The following is a 17,968-nucleotide window of genomic DNA, read 5'->3' as shown; positions in this document are numbered from 1 at the left end:
TTACATAAATAAGAGTGACAAATGAAATGACCCACATATCAAAAAGACTGTTATGCTCCTTTAAGATACTGCTGTTTTTCTGAGCCATTAACCGGCACACCATATATGGCAAACCTGTCCGGAATTATAACAAGGCAACTTCCGGCACCTCACTTTGAGCAGGATAATTAACAAACTTAGAAAATAACAAATAATTACAAAATAGCTGTTAAAGATTACACTCCCAAAATGACTTATCTTCTATTGATTAGAGTTCAATAATATTCTTTTGTTTTTGTCACATTCCTAAGACAAAAACATTATTATAGTAAATTTACCCCCATTGATTCCGGATGGGGAGTTGGGGACCCAATTTATTGTAATCAAATTATTGTTTTAGGAATGTGACAAATATAAAAGAATATTAATATTGAACTCAAGTCTCCATGGCGTGAGTAATCAATAGAAAATAAGTCATTTCGGGGCATTTGAGAAAAGTGTTGTCCACACTGATCACATCCTTAGGAGGACTAATCACATCCATAGGACTAATCACATCTATAGGGTTTCTCTTCAGCGTGACTTCTCTGGTGTTCTTTAGGTTCAGACATTCTTGGTAAGTGTTTCTCTCACTGATCACATCCATAGGGTTTCTCTCCAGCGTGCATTAATTATTTCGTGTATTTTAAGTCTGGAGATGTAAGGAAACTTTTACAGTTTTTGTTAGCCTACCATTTTAATTCCCACATCTTCCTTTCCCTCTCATCTTCCTCATCGCACTCGATTTCCCACGGCTCCCGGACCCGGTGTCCCGGTGACGGGAATTCGAACGTCCCGCGCAGCCATCTGATATGTGATATCTCCCTCCCTGTATGCACCATAGAGTTATGCACCAGTATGGTTAGCTCTGGTCCATAGCGTTAGTGGAGTTCTCCTCCACTAACGCTATGGACCAGAGCTACAGTATGGTATGCACTCCTGCGCAAAGCGGCCTTTTATTGATGGCCATGAACTGTTGTTCTTCCCCGGAAACATAATTCCCCCGTTTCCGGTCTGGTAAGTTGACAGCTGTGTGCTTGAGCTGCGCAGTGACTTTGACAACAATGGTTTATTTCTCGTACAATGTTGTGTTATATGTTTTGAATATCGTACAGACAGACACAGTCCGCACTCTGCTGTTGTGTTTGTCCTGCTCTATGTTGAATGTGATTCCTGCTTTGTGAGAACGTAAGGCTTGTTTTAGATTAGATAACGGTAGCTACTGTACACGATGAACGATTCAATCGACAGCCCCCGTTTTCTATGAATTTCTACATTTCATAACCCCATGTTTATGTCTTGTCTTTTTGTCTGGGATTCAGATTTATGAATACAATAAACACGTGCTGAAAGTAAAGGGGACGATTATAGGCTATGTATGGTTGAATTGCTTTCCTTTTAATGTCGACAGAGCCATTTTTGGACATACAGTACATACCTACTGCATGATACTGGACAGAAATAAATATTACGAATATTTATTGCTGGCCAGTATGTCCAGTTATCAAATATTATATCCGAGAGCATCGGTTAACGGTCAAGGTTAGCTAACTTGGTCAATGTTGATATCAGTGGCGTCAGTTTGCACGCGCACGAAGACACCAGTCATGTTGCCATACCTTAGCAACAGGCATGATACATTTATTTAAGATGTACATTTTATTTTTTACCCCGTTTCTACGGATTCTTGGGCTGGATATGACAGCCTTTATATGAGATACTTAAAGTGTGGTTCCTGTGGAAATAAGCCTCGGCTTTCTAGGATCTCCTTTTAGTTGACCTTGTACCAGTGATTTGTACTGTCATGAAACTGTACTTTTTTCTATTGCAAACTTCTAATAAATTCTTCAATCAAAAACCTGGAACGGTTCAAGTGCAGCTAAACTTATTGGCATGTTAGTAAATAAAACGTGCCACAATTAACAATAATGAATTGCACCTGTGCAGCTGACCTGCGGAACCTGGGAATATAACATTTTGTCAAGATGGGGAGAATACAATTGTGGAGAATATAATTATAATACCTTGTTAAAGTGACCATTTTGTTATATTTTGCATTTGTAGTTACATTTTACTGTAATTTAACAACAGTACAGATAGACAAAGAGACATTCATGGATTTATATCCACGAGTTTCCAACGCCCCATAGTGCATTGCGCAGACGTCTGTACCGAGCTTCCGGCACCGATTTACAAGCTCACAACGGGTTGCATCGGCGACGCGACGTGAGCTTGTATGTCTGCTGTTAAACCCGGAAGTTTGATTGATTGATTGATTGAAGACTTTATTAGAAGTTTGCATAGGAAAAGGTACAGTTTCATGACGGTACAGTTCACTGGTACAAGGTCTACTAAAAGGAGATCCATGAAAAGACTAAGCTTATTTCCACAGGAAACCATTTAAGTATCTCATATAACATTGAATGACAGACGAATAGAACACAGTACTATGCAGTAGATATATAAAGAAAAGAAAAATGAGAGAACAAAAAAAAGAGTCTAAACAGTAAGTAAGTAAGTATATACAAAGAAGGGGCAGGGGAGGGTAGGGTTGGGCTAGGTTAGTTTTTTTTACCAGTTGCGAACGGCTGCTGCCTGTAAGTGGTTTTTCAGGGCAATTTTAAAGGATGCTAGTGATCCACACTCCTTTATGGCCTTCGGTAAGGCTTTCCACATTTTGGTGGTATAGCAGAAAAAAGAGTTTGACCCTTTGTTGGTTTTGACTCTGGGTTGAAAGTGATCTGTGGCGCTGCCTCTGGTGTTGTAATTATGGACATCCTTAATGTTTATAAAGTATTTTGACAGGTACTTGTTTTGGTCCCGATAGTCTCCAGTAAACTCCCGCGGAAACTTGTGGATAGAAAAGTAACTTTTATTTTCCCCCTTGGACCCAGGGTATGGCAGCTGCATACCTCTGCCATACCCAATTGACGCCCCTGGTTGATATTAGCTTGGTATAAAATTCCCAGCTTTATTCCTTCCAGAACAGTTAATGTTTTGACTGTTAGAACCTGTATGTTTCCTTTCCTCTCAGAATAGAGCTAAGTTTGTCGAACATTTAATTAAGTTCCAGTCTCTGGGAATCATCTGGGTTTTGGAGAGTGGACTCTCATCGCCATAGTCTCAATAAAAGTTAAAAAGGTGGTGCCATATAAAAATGTGGGGAATTACTGCATCTTGTCTTTAACTAACAACTCCTGGTTGTAATGGCAGGGAAGACCTTGCTGATTGTAATAAAAAAAAAAAAGTTTGTTTTTGTGTATCTATATATTATAATGATAGGCAGCGAGCATTTATCTAAAGACCTTTTAATAGTTTCATTTAAATTATACATTATATTTGATTAGGACTAAGGGATATTTCATACTTTAAAAAGACTTGTCATTTCATCATCTAATCAGGCTTTTATGAACACCCTTGACAGATTTCAGTTTGCTTGTTAGATTTTTGATGTAAATGTTACCAGGCCCTCAGACTCCAGGACCACTCCCCATACACACCCATTGTAACTTCAAACTCCATTTTAACCATGATAGATTCATCAAAAAACACCCATTATTTTTTTCTGGTGGCTCATACTACCCTTCTAATAAGTGAGCTGGCCATGTTTTTCTTTTCTTTTCTTTTTTTGTTTTTAATAATTCTTTGGGAAAATGGAAAAGATTTAATACAATAAAAAATATAAAAAACGTTATTGAAAAAACACTGCCAGCTCACTTATTAGGAGGGTAGTGTGAGCCAACAGACAAAAATAACAAATAAACAAAGCATTGAAGTACAGATGTGGAATTTTATCGCCCAGCTCTAAAATTGATACTTTGTTGTTCAAATCCATTGTCACCTTTACTTTGCCTGTAGAATGGATGAGTCAGATCACAGTGGGGGGTCATACTCTCCGGCCGCACAGGAGAGCGGCATGCCGCGGCCCTCCAGCCACGCAGGGCAGGTGTCAGAGGCAGCCAAGCACCGGGATCAGCGATCATCCAAGTCACCAAGGAGACGGCGGGACGGAAAACGATCACAGCAGCGGGGGGATGATCACGAGCAGCTGCTCCGGGAGACGGAGACACCAAGGTTGCCAGGTCAACGCGAGCACTCAGAACCTTCTGGCTCGGCCACCGACAGGGCAGAGAGCTCTCCTAAAAGGTTGGTGTTGAGTGGGAGCAGGTAGCGCAGCCGGTCTCATGTCCGCCATGAAGAGGTGACTTGAGTGACTATACTGTATGTTGACTTGTCTGCCTTTTGTCTTTTCATCCCCTCACAGGAGAGCCCACTTTCTACATGGACCATATCCCGCCACTCACTTTGGACCTAAAGCCTGTATTCTTCCTAACCCAACTTCAGTCATGTAAGCATGTGGATGGGGAATGCACCATAATTGAGAGGGTCCGCAAAGTCCAGAGGGGAGCACATTACATTTTGTCTGCATTCGGTATCGTTTTAGTGGCACATTGACACAGTGGCTTATGCAACGTTGACCCGGTGAGATAAGATAAGATTACTAGTTGCGTTAGGGAGGATCTGTGATTGGTCAGTAACTGGTATGGAGTGGGGTTGCATGAGGCGACACAGGCTCAGACTGTCATTTTGTATCATGGTACATCAAGGTAGCCTTGGACGGGATTTTAACACACGCAGCTGAAGATATCTACAAAATGCCTGCTATCCATAACACGGCAAAGGGAGAGAGAGACAAGCGGTAAAAGAGAGTGAGACAGAGACGTTGGGATTGGGATCAGATCCAAGAAAATTTTGATTTTGTACCGCATTTATTCCAACCTTGTATGCATGTTTCAAATCGTTAAGACGTGACTGTTTAACCAGTTTAGAATTATGGAGAATTATGATTCCTCATAGTTGTCTTAGCATTCTTTGTACAAATGGTAACATTTGACTGAATTTGCAACCTTATAAGCAGTGAGGTATGTGGGGGAAAACTGTGAAAACATCTGTCAAACATTAGCCATTCAGTGTTCACTGTAGTACCTATTGGGTAGGTACAGTTTATTGTTGTTACTATTAGTGAGCCATAATGCGTGTGTCTCTGTCTCTGTTGATGTGTCTACCTTATCTGTGTTTTGTCTTTTATCAACTTTTCACTGCAAATACTCGTATGAGGAATGAGTATGTGACAAATAAAATCTCTCTGTATGTACGGTATGTCTGTGTGCATGTCTCTCTGTTTCCCAGGCACATCCAAGACCCAGCCAGCCAGAGACTCACCTGGAACAAGCCACCAGCCAATGTGTTGGTCATTAGAAAGGTCAGAGATGAGAGCCTGGTGGAACCCTTCAAAGAGCTCTGCAGATTTCTAGTGGAGGTTAGTGACTCAGTTCAAAATGTAATAATGTGTACATTAACATCCCATCGTGCATTGCGCAGAGGGCGAGCGGCATTTCCGGCGTCGCAGCCGAGTGTGATCTACAAGCTCACAACGATTGCATCTGTGACGCGACGTGAGCTTGTATGTCTGTTGTTAACCGGAAGTGTCCCGCAGATAATGCTACATTAAAGTCTTGTGGAAACAGGTGGATAGGATTGTCTTCTTCATTAGCAGTTACCAACTGACCTAAGGCAGCTTTTGGGCTCTGGCTTATACAGCTATCAGATTGTTGACTCATATGAATTATGAATTTGTTGAGGTGCAATTGATATCAGCTATGAAACACTGGACCATATGAATTTGAATGTATTCATGTGATACTGTATGTCATGGAAAATAATTTGTAGTCTGTTGTGAAATTACTTAGATAGCCACCATGTGCACTCAGATGGCACATTAATGGTTTCTGTGACTTTTATTTTGTTTTGGGTTTTCACCCCTAGGAGAAGCAAATGATGGTGTATGTAGAAAGGAGGGTGGCAGACGATGCATCACTTTCAAAAGATGAGTCCTTTGGTTCCATTCGCAATCAACTCTGCACTTTTAGAGAGGGTAAGGCAATCGTGTGTCTGCCTATTTTTCACTTAACATAATTGAAGAAGTTACTCTCTGTGTGTTAGAGAGGCTAGTCTGAACTCGTCCCTCACATAATAATAATAATAATAATAATAATACACTTTATTTGTATTGCAGCATGCCACCAAGTGCTTTACAGAAAAAGTACATAGTGTAATATCTTCAATGTGAATCTTTATTCACGTTTTTAGTCTTGAAAGGAGTAGTTCACTCAAAAAATTACTAAATACAATAAAAGATTATGATGGTTAGCATCCCTATTCTGTGAGCGAATAGGACTTATTCGCCACAGTTAATTTGCCACAGTTGCTAACTTCAGCAAAACAAATGGTTTATTACACTTTTTCCACAATATAAAAATACAAGAACAGCTATGAATATAAAGTAGTGTCTTTGCAGTTGTGTTTGTTGTTGATTCTTGTTTTTATTCAACCCCAGGCTACGATGACATCTCAGACTGCATAGACCTCATCATCTGTCTGGGAGGGGATGGAACTCTGCTTTACGCCTCCTCTCTCTTCCAGGTTAGCTTTGTTTACAAATGTCCATTCCTGTCCTATCCTAACCTCGCCTACCAGGCTTTCTGGGGGAAAGCCTGGTGTTCGTTCACAACAGGCTGTTGCGGAAACCACTAGAAGAAGCGGCGTCGCTTTGATTTGGTTCCCTCCGTTTGTTTTCCCCAATCCCTATTAAAATGCTAGAGTAGCCTAGAGTAGTCTTGCCAGTTGCTACGAGTTGGACTAAAAGATGCATATACCAAAACAAATTTTTCAAAAGCAAAACTACTCCGCATCAAGGAGTTTATTAGCCTGGCGTTGCTCATACTAATTCCTCACTGCGTGTCAACGGGGTGGTGTTGTGCAGTCTGGTTTATTAACCATGCTAGGAGTTTATTAGGTAGGCCCTAAAAGTATGTCCTTGAGCGCACAGGAATTATTTTGGGTTAAAACTGTTTCTGGTGGATAGTTCCGGACAAATTGTAGTCCTTTGAGTACTACAACATGACGTGTTGTGGTTTCCGCTCCAGACCGGTTACAAGCCCGAAAAGTGAAGTGATCCCAGACTAGTCATATCCGATGCCTTGTAAGCGGCTACGCTAGCAGTTTTCATTTGAAGTTCAGGGACATAATAGCGAAATCTAGCATTAAAAAATTACAAATTCTATTAATTGAACATTAACGGGATACAAAACGCAGTTTAGACGATGTAAATTCATCTTTGTCTAAATATTGTGATTGTCTTCCAGGGCAGTGTTCCACCTGTCATGGCATTCCACCTCGGGTCTTTGGGTTTCCTGACACCCTTCAAGTTTGATTCATACAAGATCGAAGTGGCTAAAGTATTCGAAGGTATTTCTTTTCTACAGGCGTCACCTCCATTTGCACATCTTGCAAAAAGGAACCCTGGATAAACGGAGTCACTGTGTATACCATGTGTTATCGTGTTGCCACGAGTTTAGCCAATGTTGCCTAATTGAGCTAGCTAATTGAGTTAGATAATTGAGGGAGCTATGGCATATCTCCCCCAAGATGAAACAGAAAGGTGCAAATATGCATACTTTGTCAAGCTGCAACTTTTGATTATCTTGGTGCGTTGGTGCGCTGGTACAGGGGCTGCACCGCGACTCAGCGTGTCACGTATGCCTTGATGTGTTACAAATGTTTGTATATATGTTTTGAATACATGACTGCTGTGTCGTAAGACAAATTTCAGTGTGAACTGACAATAAAGTACTATATCATATCATCTTATTATTCTATCGATTACTTTTTTTGATTAATCAAATAATAGAGAAGCAGCATGTTATGTGTTTAATAATCTATCGAATCAGATTAGTTCGATTAGCTGCTAGTGACTTTGTTTGTGACCATGATCTGTGTGCTCATGCTCGCCTGTGTGTGCATGTGTGCATTTTCTTAGGCAATGCAGCCATCACGTTGCGTAGCCGTCTAAAGGTCAAGGTGGTGAAAGACATGCTCCAGAGGACTGGTCAGCAGGAGTGCAGTCAGGAGAGCCAGCGGCAGGAGCAACAGGAGCACAACGGCGTGCTGCTGCCTGAGGGCCACATGAACAGTGAGGCTGGCAGGGTCACCTTACAGATGCAGGTGGGAGTCACGTCCAGGTGGATCCTGATCAGAGCCCCAATGATTTTGAGTCCTAGACCAGTGTTTCTCAAACTTTCACATTTCAAGGTCTCCCCTTAACTCTTGACAGTGTACAAATGGAACCAAATGGACCCGTTAGGGTTCATTTGGTTCCATTTGTACACTGTCAGAGTTACAGACTTTTAGACCCCCCTAACTCCCCTCAAACTTTCACATTTCAAGGTCTCCCCTTAAAGGACAACTTTAGTTTTTTACAACAAGGGTTCATATTTTAGATTGTAATTAAAGAATATAAAAGATCAGTGTTAAAATCATTTCATTTCCTTCTTTCTATTGTTTTAGAGATTCTTATTTCAGTGGTTGGGGGCATGCGTACAAGTGGCTAAATATGTCATTTTACACAGAATAAGTCCATTCCCAAGATACAACGCAACCTTTCATGGTTGGATGTGACTTATGGGGGCTAGAAGTGTTATTGTAAATAGCAATAAAGAAACTGCTGACTTAATTGTGTCTAAAAAGACATATTTAGCCACTTGTACGCATGCCCCAATGCGTATGCATGCCCCACATTTTAGCATGGTAAACGCAATAAAACATTAGAACGAAGCAAATGAAAACATTTTAACACTCACTTTTTCTTTTCTCTAATTACAATCTAAAATATGAACCCTTGTTATAAAAAAACAAAGTTGTCCTTTAACTCTTGACAGTGTACAAATGGAACCAAATGAACCCGTAACCCGTAAGCTCTCCGTCTCATCGAGCAGTAACACTCTGTGGTGTTTTTTAGGCCTGTCACTGACTAAGAATTTATATAGTCGAATCTGATTGGCCGAATGTTGCCTATAGTCGACTGGTAGTCGACTTAGGCCTCAGCACTGAGGAACCGCCAACCCCAATGCTTGCATTATAAGCTGTTGTCTTTGATTGCATTTGAATAAATTAATAAAAATCACCCACATGTTACTGATTATAGGGAATATAATGACAACCACCAGTTTTTTAATTCAAGTGCCACCACGCAGTGTTACACATGAGCCGCACTGAGGCGCTGAACCCATACACGTTTCACTTCTAGGCTAGGAAATACACTTTAAAAACCTTTATTTTAATGCATTGGTTTAATGAAGGAATATGAATTTTAATCCAGACACTTGATTTTCGCTCGATAGAGAGACAATAAAATCATGATTGATAATCCAAATAAAAATAGACACGTCAGAGATTATAGAGAACTTTGAATTATAACAATCGCTTGAGAATTGAATTGAGTATGGCTGAGTCAAACTGCTGGTGTCTTTATAACCAAACAAAAATCGACTAAGGGATTGGCAGTCGAATCAGACTCCCTCGATCGTTTAGTAGACTATCGACGGCCAGGCCTACAAAATATACTGATAAAGTTTGAACGTGGTTAATAATTGGGACACACTGGCTGCATAACTGCGGATACCGATGTTGTCAAAGAAATCAAATGATGGCTGATATATCGGCCAAGGTCTAATCTCGATGTGTATGTTTTATTTTGATCCCCACTCCTCCAGTAATTATGTACAATGACCTCAGTAGAGTATTTAGTGCAGTACCCAACTACCCATCATTTGTTGGAAACGCCCATCATTCACGTTGTGTAACAAGCATCATCCGTAGGCGACACCAGTCATTTCTTTGCATTGTCTTTGCATGTGATTGTGGCACATGCCAGTTCTGGAGAACCGCTGATCCGACCGACTTCACACAGGACACACGCTGCACTCCCTTGGGGCGTCAGCAAAACATAACGCCAGATGTGAAAGGCGAGTTGTTGGAAGGTTCTCGAGACATGTGAAGGACAGGGTCACTGACCCACAGAGATTCTTACAATTTATTGATAGAAACTAACTGACGTATTCATTCATACTGCTTTGCAAAGGTTAGATATTTCTGTGCTTTTTTGTGGTTCTGAACACGAAAAGCAAACATCGTGTTAAGGAGTGCTGTGCGGGAAAGCTGTAATGTTAATGTAATCATCAGGCTCTTAGTGCCTTTCCTCTGACCATTCATGCAAACATTTCCTCTTCTTTCCAACCTGTCCATCTTATGTGTGTGTGTGTGTGTGTGTGTGTGCGTGACAGAGGGCCAAAATTTGCACAGGAGCAAGGGCAGCGTCATCCCCGTTGCTGCGGCAACAGTCATAATAAGGCCGCTGGATGATGTTGCGGGGGTTCTGTTGACCCTGTCGCCATGGAGACTGGGGTGTCACTGCTGTTGACGCCAGCCAGGGCGCACTAATGAGCTCTGACGCTTTTAAGACGAACTCCTCCAAAATAACATGCCACAGCACTGTGATCATCACACACACACACACACACACACACACACACACACACACACACACACACACACACCGGCTGTGTAGACTTGAATCATTCTCAATATGGTTTTTATTTTATTTCTTATTGCTGAAGGTGTATTTCTTAGATCAAATACAGTGATCCATATATTTGTCATGTGCTCATGGCCTTGGCTTGACCTGATATGACACTGTTTAATGACAGGAACCCAATGTTTACGCTATGTAAACAGGCGTGCACATACACTGGAGAGCAGACGGCAGACCACCTCGTTTCCTGCTCAGAGTTACCGGGTGCATTTAATTTATTGTTGTTTTTTATTTCAACAATTGGTGACGTGGAAACACAAATAAGCTCCTGTAATGATTTAGTAAGGCGGGTGGAGAGTTCTCTCTCTCTTTTGCACCTCCTGTTCATCTGTGTTGCTGTTCTGAGTGAAGCATGAATGTTTTCAGTTCCACTCTGCTGCAGGGGTGTCGTCGCACCAAATTCTGGGCCCTGGGTACAAGGATTCACTGTGGGCCCCCCATTAATGCTTTAACTATTGAAAAATAGCAGATCTACAAGCTCTCAGCACGGCACCGAGTGCCGTGCGGCAAATCTACAAGCTCACAGTGAGCTTGTAGATCGTCCACTTCAAGTATAACATTATTAAATATGGACTGCAACGGAAGTTCTCCACTTGCTCCACTTCCTTATGGTGACGCAGTTCCAAGTGAAACGGTCCAGGAAGGCGGGACATAGCGCTGGAGGGAATGTGATTTGACGGTCAAAAAGTACACCATAACTCATTGAAGACATTAATATGCAAAGACAGGTGGGCTGTCGAACGATGCTCAGTGTCACAGCGTCACTCCTATAGACTGACAAGGCAGCGGCTGCGGAAACAAATTTGTGTTCATAGGAGATGAGATGTCGGCCGCGGCTGAACCGGAGGCAAGCCAGCGCAACACACTGGCTCGTCTGTGTGGAGAGGAACGGGGAGGCGGGGATAGGGGGAAGCCACACGAACCAGTGGCTCGCGGGGAGTAGCTGAAGTTGTAGTAGTTGAAGTTGATTGACACAGGCACCTGTCAGTCATTCTGACCTCATGAATTATTAAGTAGACTTAACGTTCGTCATTACGTTTTTGTTTAGGGGCTGGACTTAGGGCTGTAATTGTCACTTGTATCAAAACACAGTCTGGGTTAAGATAAAGGAGCGCTTGTCTTTGGTGGAAATGACAGAGGCGCGCCGTCTCAGGCGACCTTGATCCACGTGAGACACCGCCGAGCGAGCGTTGCCGAGCGTGTCGCTGTGTCGATCATTGCGAAGGTCGCATGAGCCGACTCAGCGCCGCTAGAAGTTGTAAACCAGGGGGCCAGAATAGTAAATCTTAGTCTCTCCGACTTTCGGCACCTCCGCGCGCCGCGGTCCAAGTGAACACAGCGGAGTGCTCCCTACCTCTGGTTCATTCAATCACAAGCTTACGCGGGCAGGTCTTATCTTAACCCTGACGATGTTTTGATACACGCGTAATTGTCTTGTTATAATACTCAAACACAGGATTCTTTTCACGCGTAATTGTCTTGTTATAATACTCAAACACAGGATTCTTTTCACTTTTTTGCTATCTACTGTTAGGAATGGCCATATTATCACTACAGATATGCTTTAAAAGTGTGAGAAACATATTTTTGATTTCACTTTTTGTCTAGTGCAGTTTTTGTTTAACATGCCTAAAAGTCAAAAAGAAATGTAATTATTATTCATTTGTTGCAATGTTCAATGCCCCCACTTTGAAAAACTGTGTGTCTGTGTGTGTGTGTGTGTGTGTGTGTGTGTGTGTGTGTGTGTGTGTGTGTGTGTGTGTGTGTGTGTGTGTGTGTGTGTGTGTGTGTGTGTGTGTGTGTGTGTGTGTGTGTGTGTGTGTGTGTGTGTGTGTGTGTACAGGTGTTGAATGAAGTGGTGGTGGACCGAGGCCCTTCGTCCTACTTGTCCAACGTTGACCTGTACCTGGACGGACGTCTCATTACTTCGGTGCAGGGAGACGGTGAGGGCCAATGAAATCTATTTTGAGAAGTGCATGCCTGCTGTAGGCAGACAGAGACATCTGGGAACAATGTACAGACAGAGCCAGCAAAGAGACTCAAGTCATAACCATAAAAACGCTAATGGCACAGAGCTAGCAAACACAATAGAAAAGACGCGATAGGGAATGATGTCAACAGCATTGACAAAGATTAGGTCACAAAGGAAGTGGTGATGTACTGTAAGTAGTGCTGCAACTATTGATAGTATTGATAAGCGATAATGTTTTCAATTAATCTAATAATAATCATGAAGTGCTTTTTTCCTGGAACATTTTTAATTGATTCGTAATAATCTACTAAATTGATTAGTTTGATTAACCACTTAATTAAAGGACAACATGTTTTAGATGGCAAAGAGAATATGTTGCAGGGGGCTGCCGTTACTTTGTGAAGTAGACTCAAATTCCCAAGATGCACCGCGATCTTTCATTGGCAGATGTGACTTACAGTGTAACTGTAGTAATAAAGAAATCGCTAGCTTATTGTGTCTAAAAAGACATACTGTAGTTAGCCACTTGTAAGCATGCCCCCACCAAAGTCGGTAAAATCGTGAAAACAAAAGTAGTAAATGATTTTTTGGAACACTGATCTTTTCTTTGCTCTAAGTACTGTCTAAAACATGAACCCTTGTAAAAAAAGGTTTTCCTTTAAGCTCTATTTTCTACTTTGTCATACAAAGGTGGCTGACAGAAATAGACAATCTAGGTTATTTTCCTCACATTCTCATATTTCTTTAAATTACTTATTCTGTTAATATAAAATGTATTTATTTTTTAAATCCATGGAATGGATTAGTCCGACTACATGTAGCTGTTAAACTGTACTGTGGGTTGATTTTCTACTTAATAATTACATTCCTCTCTCCTCCCCAGGTGTGATCGTGTCCACACCTACAGGTAGCACAGCGTATGCGGCTGCAGCGGGCGCCTCCATGATCCACCCCAACGTACCAGCCATCATGGTCACCCCCATATGCCCCCACTCCCTCTCCTTCAGACCCATAGTGGTCCCTGCTGGGGTCGAACTCATGGTGAGACTTGATGAAATCAACTTTATTAAAGGACGCTTCACCCATTTCCAACCTATCTGGTGGATAGGCAGGTTTGGTCATTTTTAAATGAATGCCTTTTAATATCAATTTGTGACACACAATGCAAAAAAGTTAAAATATTGCAATAAATTGAATATCACTTATACTCCATTAGGTGATAGGTCATCCTCAAATGTTACTTGGTGAAATATGTGTAATAACCTCTATGGCTCCTTTATACCCTGCTGTTTCTCCTGACAGATCACTCTGTCCCCTGATGCCAGAAACACTGCCTGGGTGTCGTTTGATGGCAGGAAGAGACAGGAGATCCAACATGGAGACTGGTAGATGTTTTATTCAACAACAAAAATCTCTCTCTCTCTCTCTCTGTGTTGATGTGTGTCATTTGGAAACGTATATAGTACATAGTACATAGTACATACAGTTTCTCTGTCACCTGAATCACTTCCTTTTCCCACTTATAATATTCTCCTTCGCTCATGCGATGGGCTCATACGTTTACAAGTGTTTATTTTTGGGACATTTTCATAAACAATTACCGGACATACAGTATAACACAGAAGAAAAAAAAAGTTTCTGCACAGTACCACGTTCTTTAACCGTTTCCCCCCCTGAGGCCCAACTTATGGGTTGACTTTGTTTCTTTGTGTTCACGGCAGCATAATGATCACCACCTCCTGCTACCCGGTGCCGTCCATCTGTTGTCATGACCTGGTGTACGACTGGTTCGAGAGCCTGGCCCAGTGTCTGCACTGGAACGTCCGCAAAAGACAGGCCCGCCTGACGGACCTCTCGGACTCCTCGGACACAGAGAACTGAACATCACTGATCACATGCACGCATTGCACTTACATATCCAAGGATTCTACAAATGTATTCTAAATCCTAACCGTTTCCTGAAAAACGTATGTTTCTATGTCATCACTCAAACCTTTTCATGTCAAGGACCCCAAAAACGACATGCATTTGGCTGTGGACCCCGCATCTCAAAAATATTCAGTTCCAAGGACCCCCAGAAGCAAACACAATCTCAAAAGATGGACAGATCAACAGAATGTTGTCAGACACATCGGCTGTTACAGGGTGACCTTTATAGGTTATGTACTGAAAAAGGCACTTCTATATCCACAACAGTATTATTTGCAATAAGATGATTATATGATACTGTCTGAGGCTAGCTCATACCAGTGGTGTGTTCTACCGTGATACGCAATATACGTAGCTTGACCTACACAAATTTCGGAGAAAGCGTATCTGATACGCATTTGATACACAAGAGGAGGAGGAGGGTCTGGGCAGCAAGAATGTGGACTTCAATAGCTTAACCTGAGGTGAAGATGTGTGGCTATTGTCTTTCTTGAGGTGATAATGGCAGCTGCTAAGGAATTCACACATTTAACAATAAACCTGCTTCACTTCATAGTATTCAAACTTCATTCGGTGACCTTGCGTGTGCCGTGAGTGTGGGAGGGAGGGAATAATGATAGATGCCATCCAAAAAAATCTAGAACACACCACTGGCTCATACTATATACACACGCATTGCATTCCAGGCGTTTCACATTTTGTCCAACCCAGAGTATTTATTGTTTAGGTTGATGGCGATAAAGCACATGTGTTACTAGTTGAGAAATGTTAAGACTTCTACTTTGACATGATCAAAATGATCATTCATTACGAGGAAAGAGGAACATTCAAAAACATTTCTTGAATATAGGCAATAGTTATTCCTGACGTTTAGTATTTGTTTATTTAGACTCTTGTAAACGTGTAGCTGGCGCGTGTACACGCATTGTAGTATTGAGGATAGGATTACAGCAATTAAATGAAAAATAATAATTCTGAAGGACTGTTTCTAGTGTAACCTTAACAGAGTGTACCTTTGTACATAATAGTCCAAGGATATCAGAACAGATTTATTTAATGTGGTATTTATGTTATATTTATATATTTTATTCATGAAAGTCTAATGCAAATAGATTTATTTATTTCATTAAGTGCAGTTACAAATTGACATTTTCAGAGATTGAATTCAATTGCATTGCATATCTAAGACATGGAATATGGATGGAGAGTAACTTGTGCATGGGTCTTCTCCTTTGTCATTGTTATTTTATTACTACTGTCATATGGTTTGCCATGTACTGTTACTGTACCTTGTTCGGATGATTCGGGCCTTGAAATAAAGTCAATCAAATTCAAATCACCAGTAGAGAATGTGCCAATGAGTCTGCAATATACAACCCTTTCAAGTCGGTCCTGTCCTGTATAGGAGAGGGAGGAGTAGATGGTGCTTTTTCATAGTTGACCACCAGGGGTCTAGCTTTGACAAAGTAAAAAGTAACTTGTAAAGCCCTGTGTTAATAGACTGTAGAGAAAACTACATTATACATTACTAATAAATGAATCTCTGAAATGTTTAATAGTTTTAGAAATATACTCCTTTAAAAGTTCAGAAAAGTATAATGGAGTTCAAAGCCTCAAAGGAAGATTTATTTGTCAAATATCTCCACTTTTGATATTCAATCGGACAACCTTCTCTACATGATAAAATTCATAGCAGCAAACACACGTAAACCTTCAATGCATTTGGTTGGTGCGGGATCACACACTGTCAATTAGATTAATGCTTCTAGTGATTGTACAGTGGGAAATTAGTGGAGCAAGCTTCAGATAAAAATAAAGTGTTGCCCATACCCTAGGGGTGCCTAGGTGGGGTTGGCGATAACGGCGAAAGGGCCTTTCTGTGTGGAGTTGGCATGTTGTCCCTGTGTCGCCTAGGTAGGTACCCTAAAAAAATGCCACCCCCTGGTCAGCCGGGGCGCCTGATGAGGGTAAAGGAACTGGTTGGAATAACATGTTCCTTCCATGTGCTACGTCCTACCGGGGAAACTCCCACATGTCAGGTGATAAGAAGCAGCGTGATCACTCCTCATGCATTGAAGGAAGCATGAGTTCAGTTCAGGGCTCTCCCTAGGTTGGCAGAGGGAGAGTAGCGCCCAGGATAACAGCTTAGGGAATTGGCGCTATAGGTGAAAAATGGGTTGCAAAATTGTGGGGGAAGAAATATAAACTAAACATAAAACATAAACTGAGGGGACAGAATTTGCGTGGAGCCAGGCCTGGCTCCACGTTTAACAGAGCCTGAGAGCCTGAGTGTAAGAGAGCCTGAGAGGTGGTATAGTGGTCTAATGAGTAGTTCTTCAGCTCAAAGGTCCCATGTTCAAACCCCAGTCTTTCAATAATTGATTGATTGATGATGATGATTACATTTTATAGTAATTCAATTATTTTCTATGGAAACATATACATGGGTGACTCAACATGTCTTTATAAATGCATTGGGTATTTCATCTTCTGAGTCATGGCAACTCTGTTGGAAAAGCTCTTGACTCATCACCAGAAGGTCGTAGGTTCGAAATCCCAGCACCTCTGCTTCTGAGCAATTGACATCGATGGCTTTATTTTTCTCTTAAAAGGCCATTGTCATTGACAATGCATTGGGCGCTTAAAGTTAAATATTTCAAAAACTACAAATTATTTCAAAGTAAAAATCTCAAGCATGCATGTCCACAGTAAGGTGGAATTTTTGAATTGCGAATCAAGTTGCTCGGTTAAAGTATGTAGGAACAGCCAGGTGCCAAAGTTTTCAGATTCAAATTTTAAAAGTTAAATATCTCCAAAACTACAAAACATTTCAAAATAAAACATTCCAAGCATGTGTCGGCAGTTAGGTGAATTAAAAAAAGTATGAATGGAGTTTCTAGGTGAACGTGTTTTTTTGAGGCGCACAAATCTGCCATTGAGCCCCATGTTAATTTTCAGAATTTTGTAAAGACTATATCTCTAAAACCATGAAACATTTCAAATATACATTTTCAGGCAAACATTTCCACAGTAAGCTGAACATGATAAAGTGTGAACGGTGTTTCTCTGTGAAAGTTTGTAGCTCTAGTAGCCTGCCAAAGTTTGTGCTTTTTCCATTGACAATGCATTGGGCGCTTAAAGTTAAATATTTAAAAAACGACACATTATTTCAAAGTCAAAATCTCAACCATACATGTCCACAGTAAGGTTGAATTTTTGAATATTGAATCAAGTCGCTAAGTTAAAGTATGAAGGAACAGTGAGGTGCCAAAGTTATCAGATGTGGGTTTTAAAAGTTAATTATATCCAAAACTACAAAACATTTCAAAATAAAATCACACATTAAAAATGTACCTTACTGTGGACATGCATGTTTGAGACTTTTACTTTGAAATCATTTGTAGTTTTTGAAATATTTAACTTTAAGTGCCCAATGCATTGTCAATGGAAAAAGCACAAACTTTGGCAGGCTACTAGAGCTACAAACTTACACCTAGAAACACCGTTCACACTTTATCATGTTCAGCTTACTGTGGAAATGTTTGCCTGAAAATGAATAT

General features: G+C 41.1%; 1 protein-coding gene across 2 annotated transcripts; it reads left to right on the top strand.

The window, feature by feature from the left end:
• Positions 1–3,757: 3,757 nt before the first annotated feature.
• Positions 3,758–15,744, top strand: nadkb (NAD kinase b). Of its 2 annotated transcripts, XM_080726858.1 has the most exons (11): positions 3,758–4,164; positions 4,283–4,366; positions 5,209–5,338; positions 5,845–5,953; positions 6,416–6,501; positions 7,224–7,326; positions 7,898–8,082; positions 12,351–12,450; positions 13,363–13,520; positions 13,782–13,864; positions 14,201–15,744. In XM_080726858.1, exons 1-11 carry the CDS (start codon positions 3,878–3,880, stop codon positions 14,358–14,360), a joined length of 1,485 nt encoding a protein of 494 aa, XP_080582984.1. In that variant the 5' UTR covers positions 3,758–3,877; the 3' UTR covers positions 14,361–15,744. The 2 variants fall into 2 exon arrangements, with proteins under 2 accessions (XP_080582984.1, XP_080582985.1); XM_080726859.1 differs by lacking the exons at positions 3,758–4,164; positions 4,283–4,366 and adding an exon at positions 4,611–4,717.
• The last annotated feature ends 2,224 nt before the right edge of the window (positions 15,745–17,968 follow it).

This window comes from Nannobrachium achirus (genome assembly GCF_963921795.1).
Source record: "Nannobrachium achirus genome assembly, chromosome: 5".
Classification (NCBI taxonomy): Eukaryota; Metazoa; Chordata; class Actinopteri; order Myctophiformes; family Myctophidae; genus Nannobrachium; species Nannobrachium achirus.
This window is presented reverse-complemented; position numbering and strand designations above follow the sequence as displayed.

What these genes read in the sequence shown, in the direction of transcription:
- nadkb (XM_080726858.1), top strand. Translation starts at nt 3,878, where the DNA reads ATGGATGAGTCAGATCACAGTGGGGGGTCATACTCTCCGGCCGCACAG. An exon ending in CCTAACCCAACTTCAGTCAT is followed by an intron (nt 4,367 to 5,208) that starts GTAAGCATGTGG and finishes TCTGTTTCCCAG; the next exon opens with GCACATCCAAGACCCAGCCA. An exon ending in ACTCTGCACTTTTAGAGAGG is followed by an intron (nt 5,954 to 6,415) that starts GTAAGGCAATCG and finishes ATTCAACCCCAG; the next exon opens with GCTACGATGACATCTCAGAC.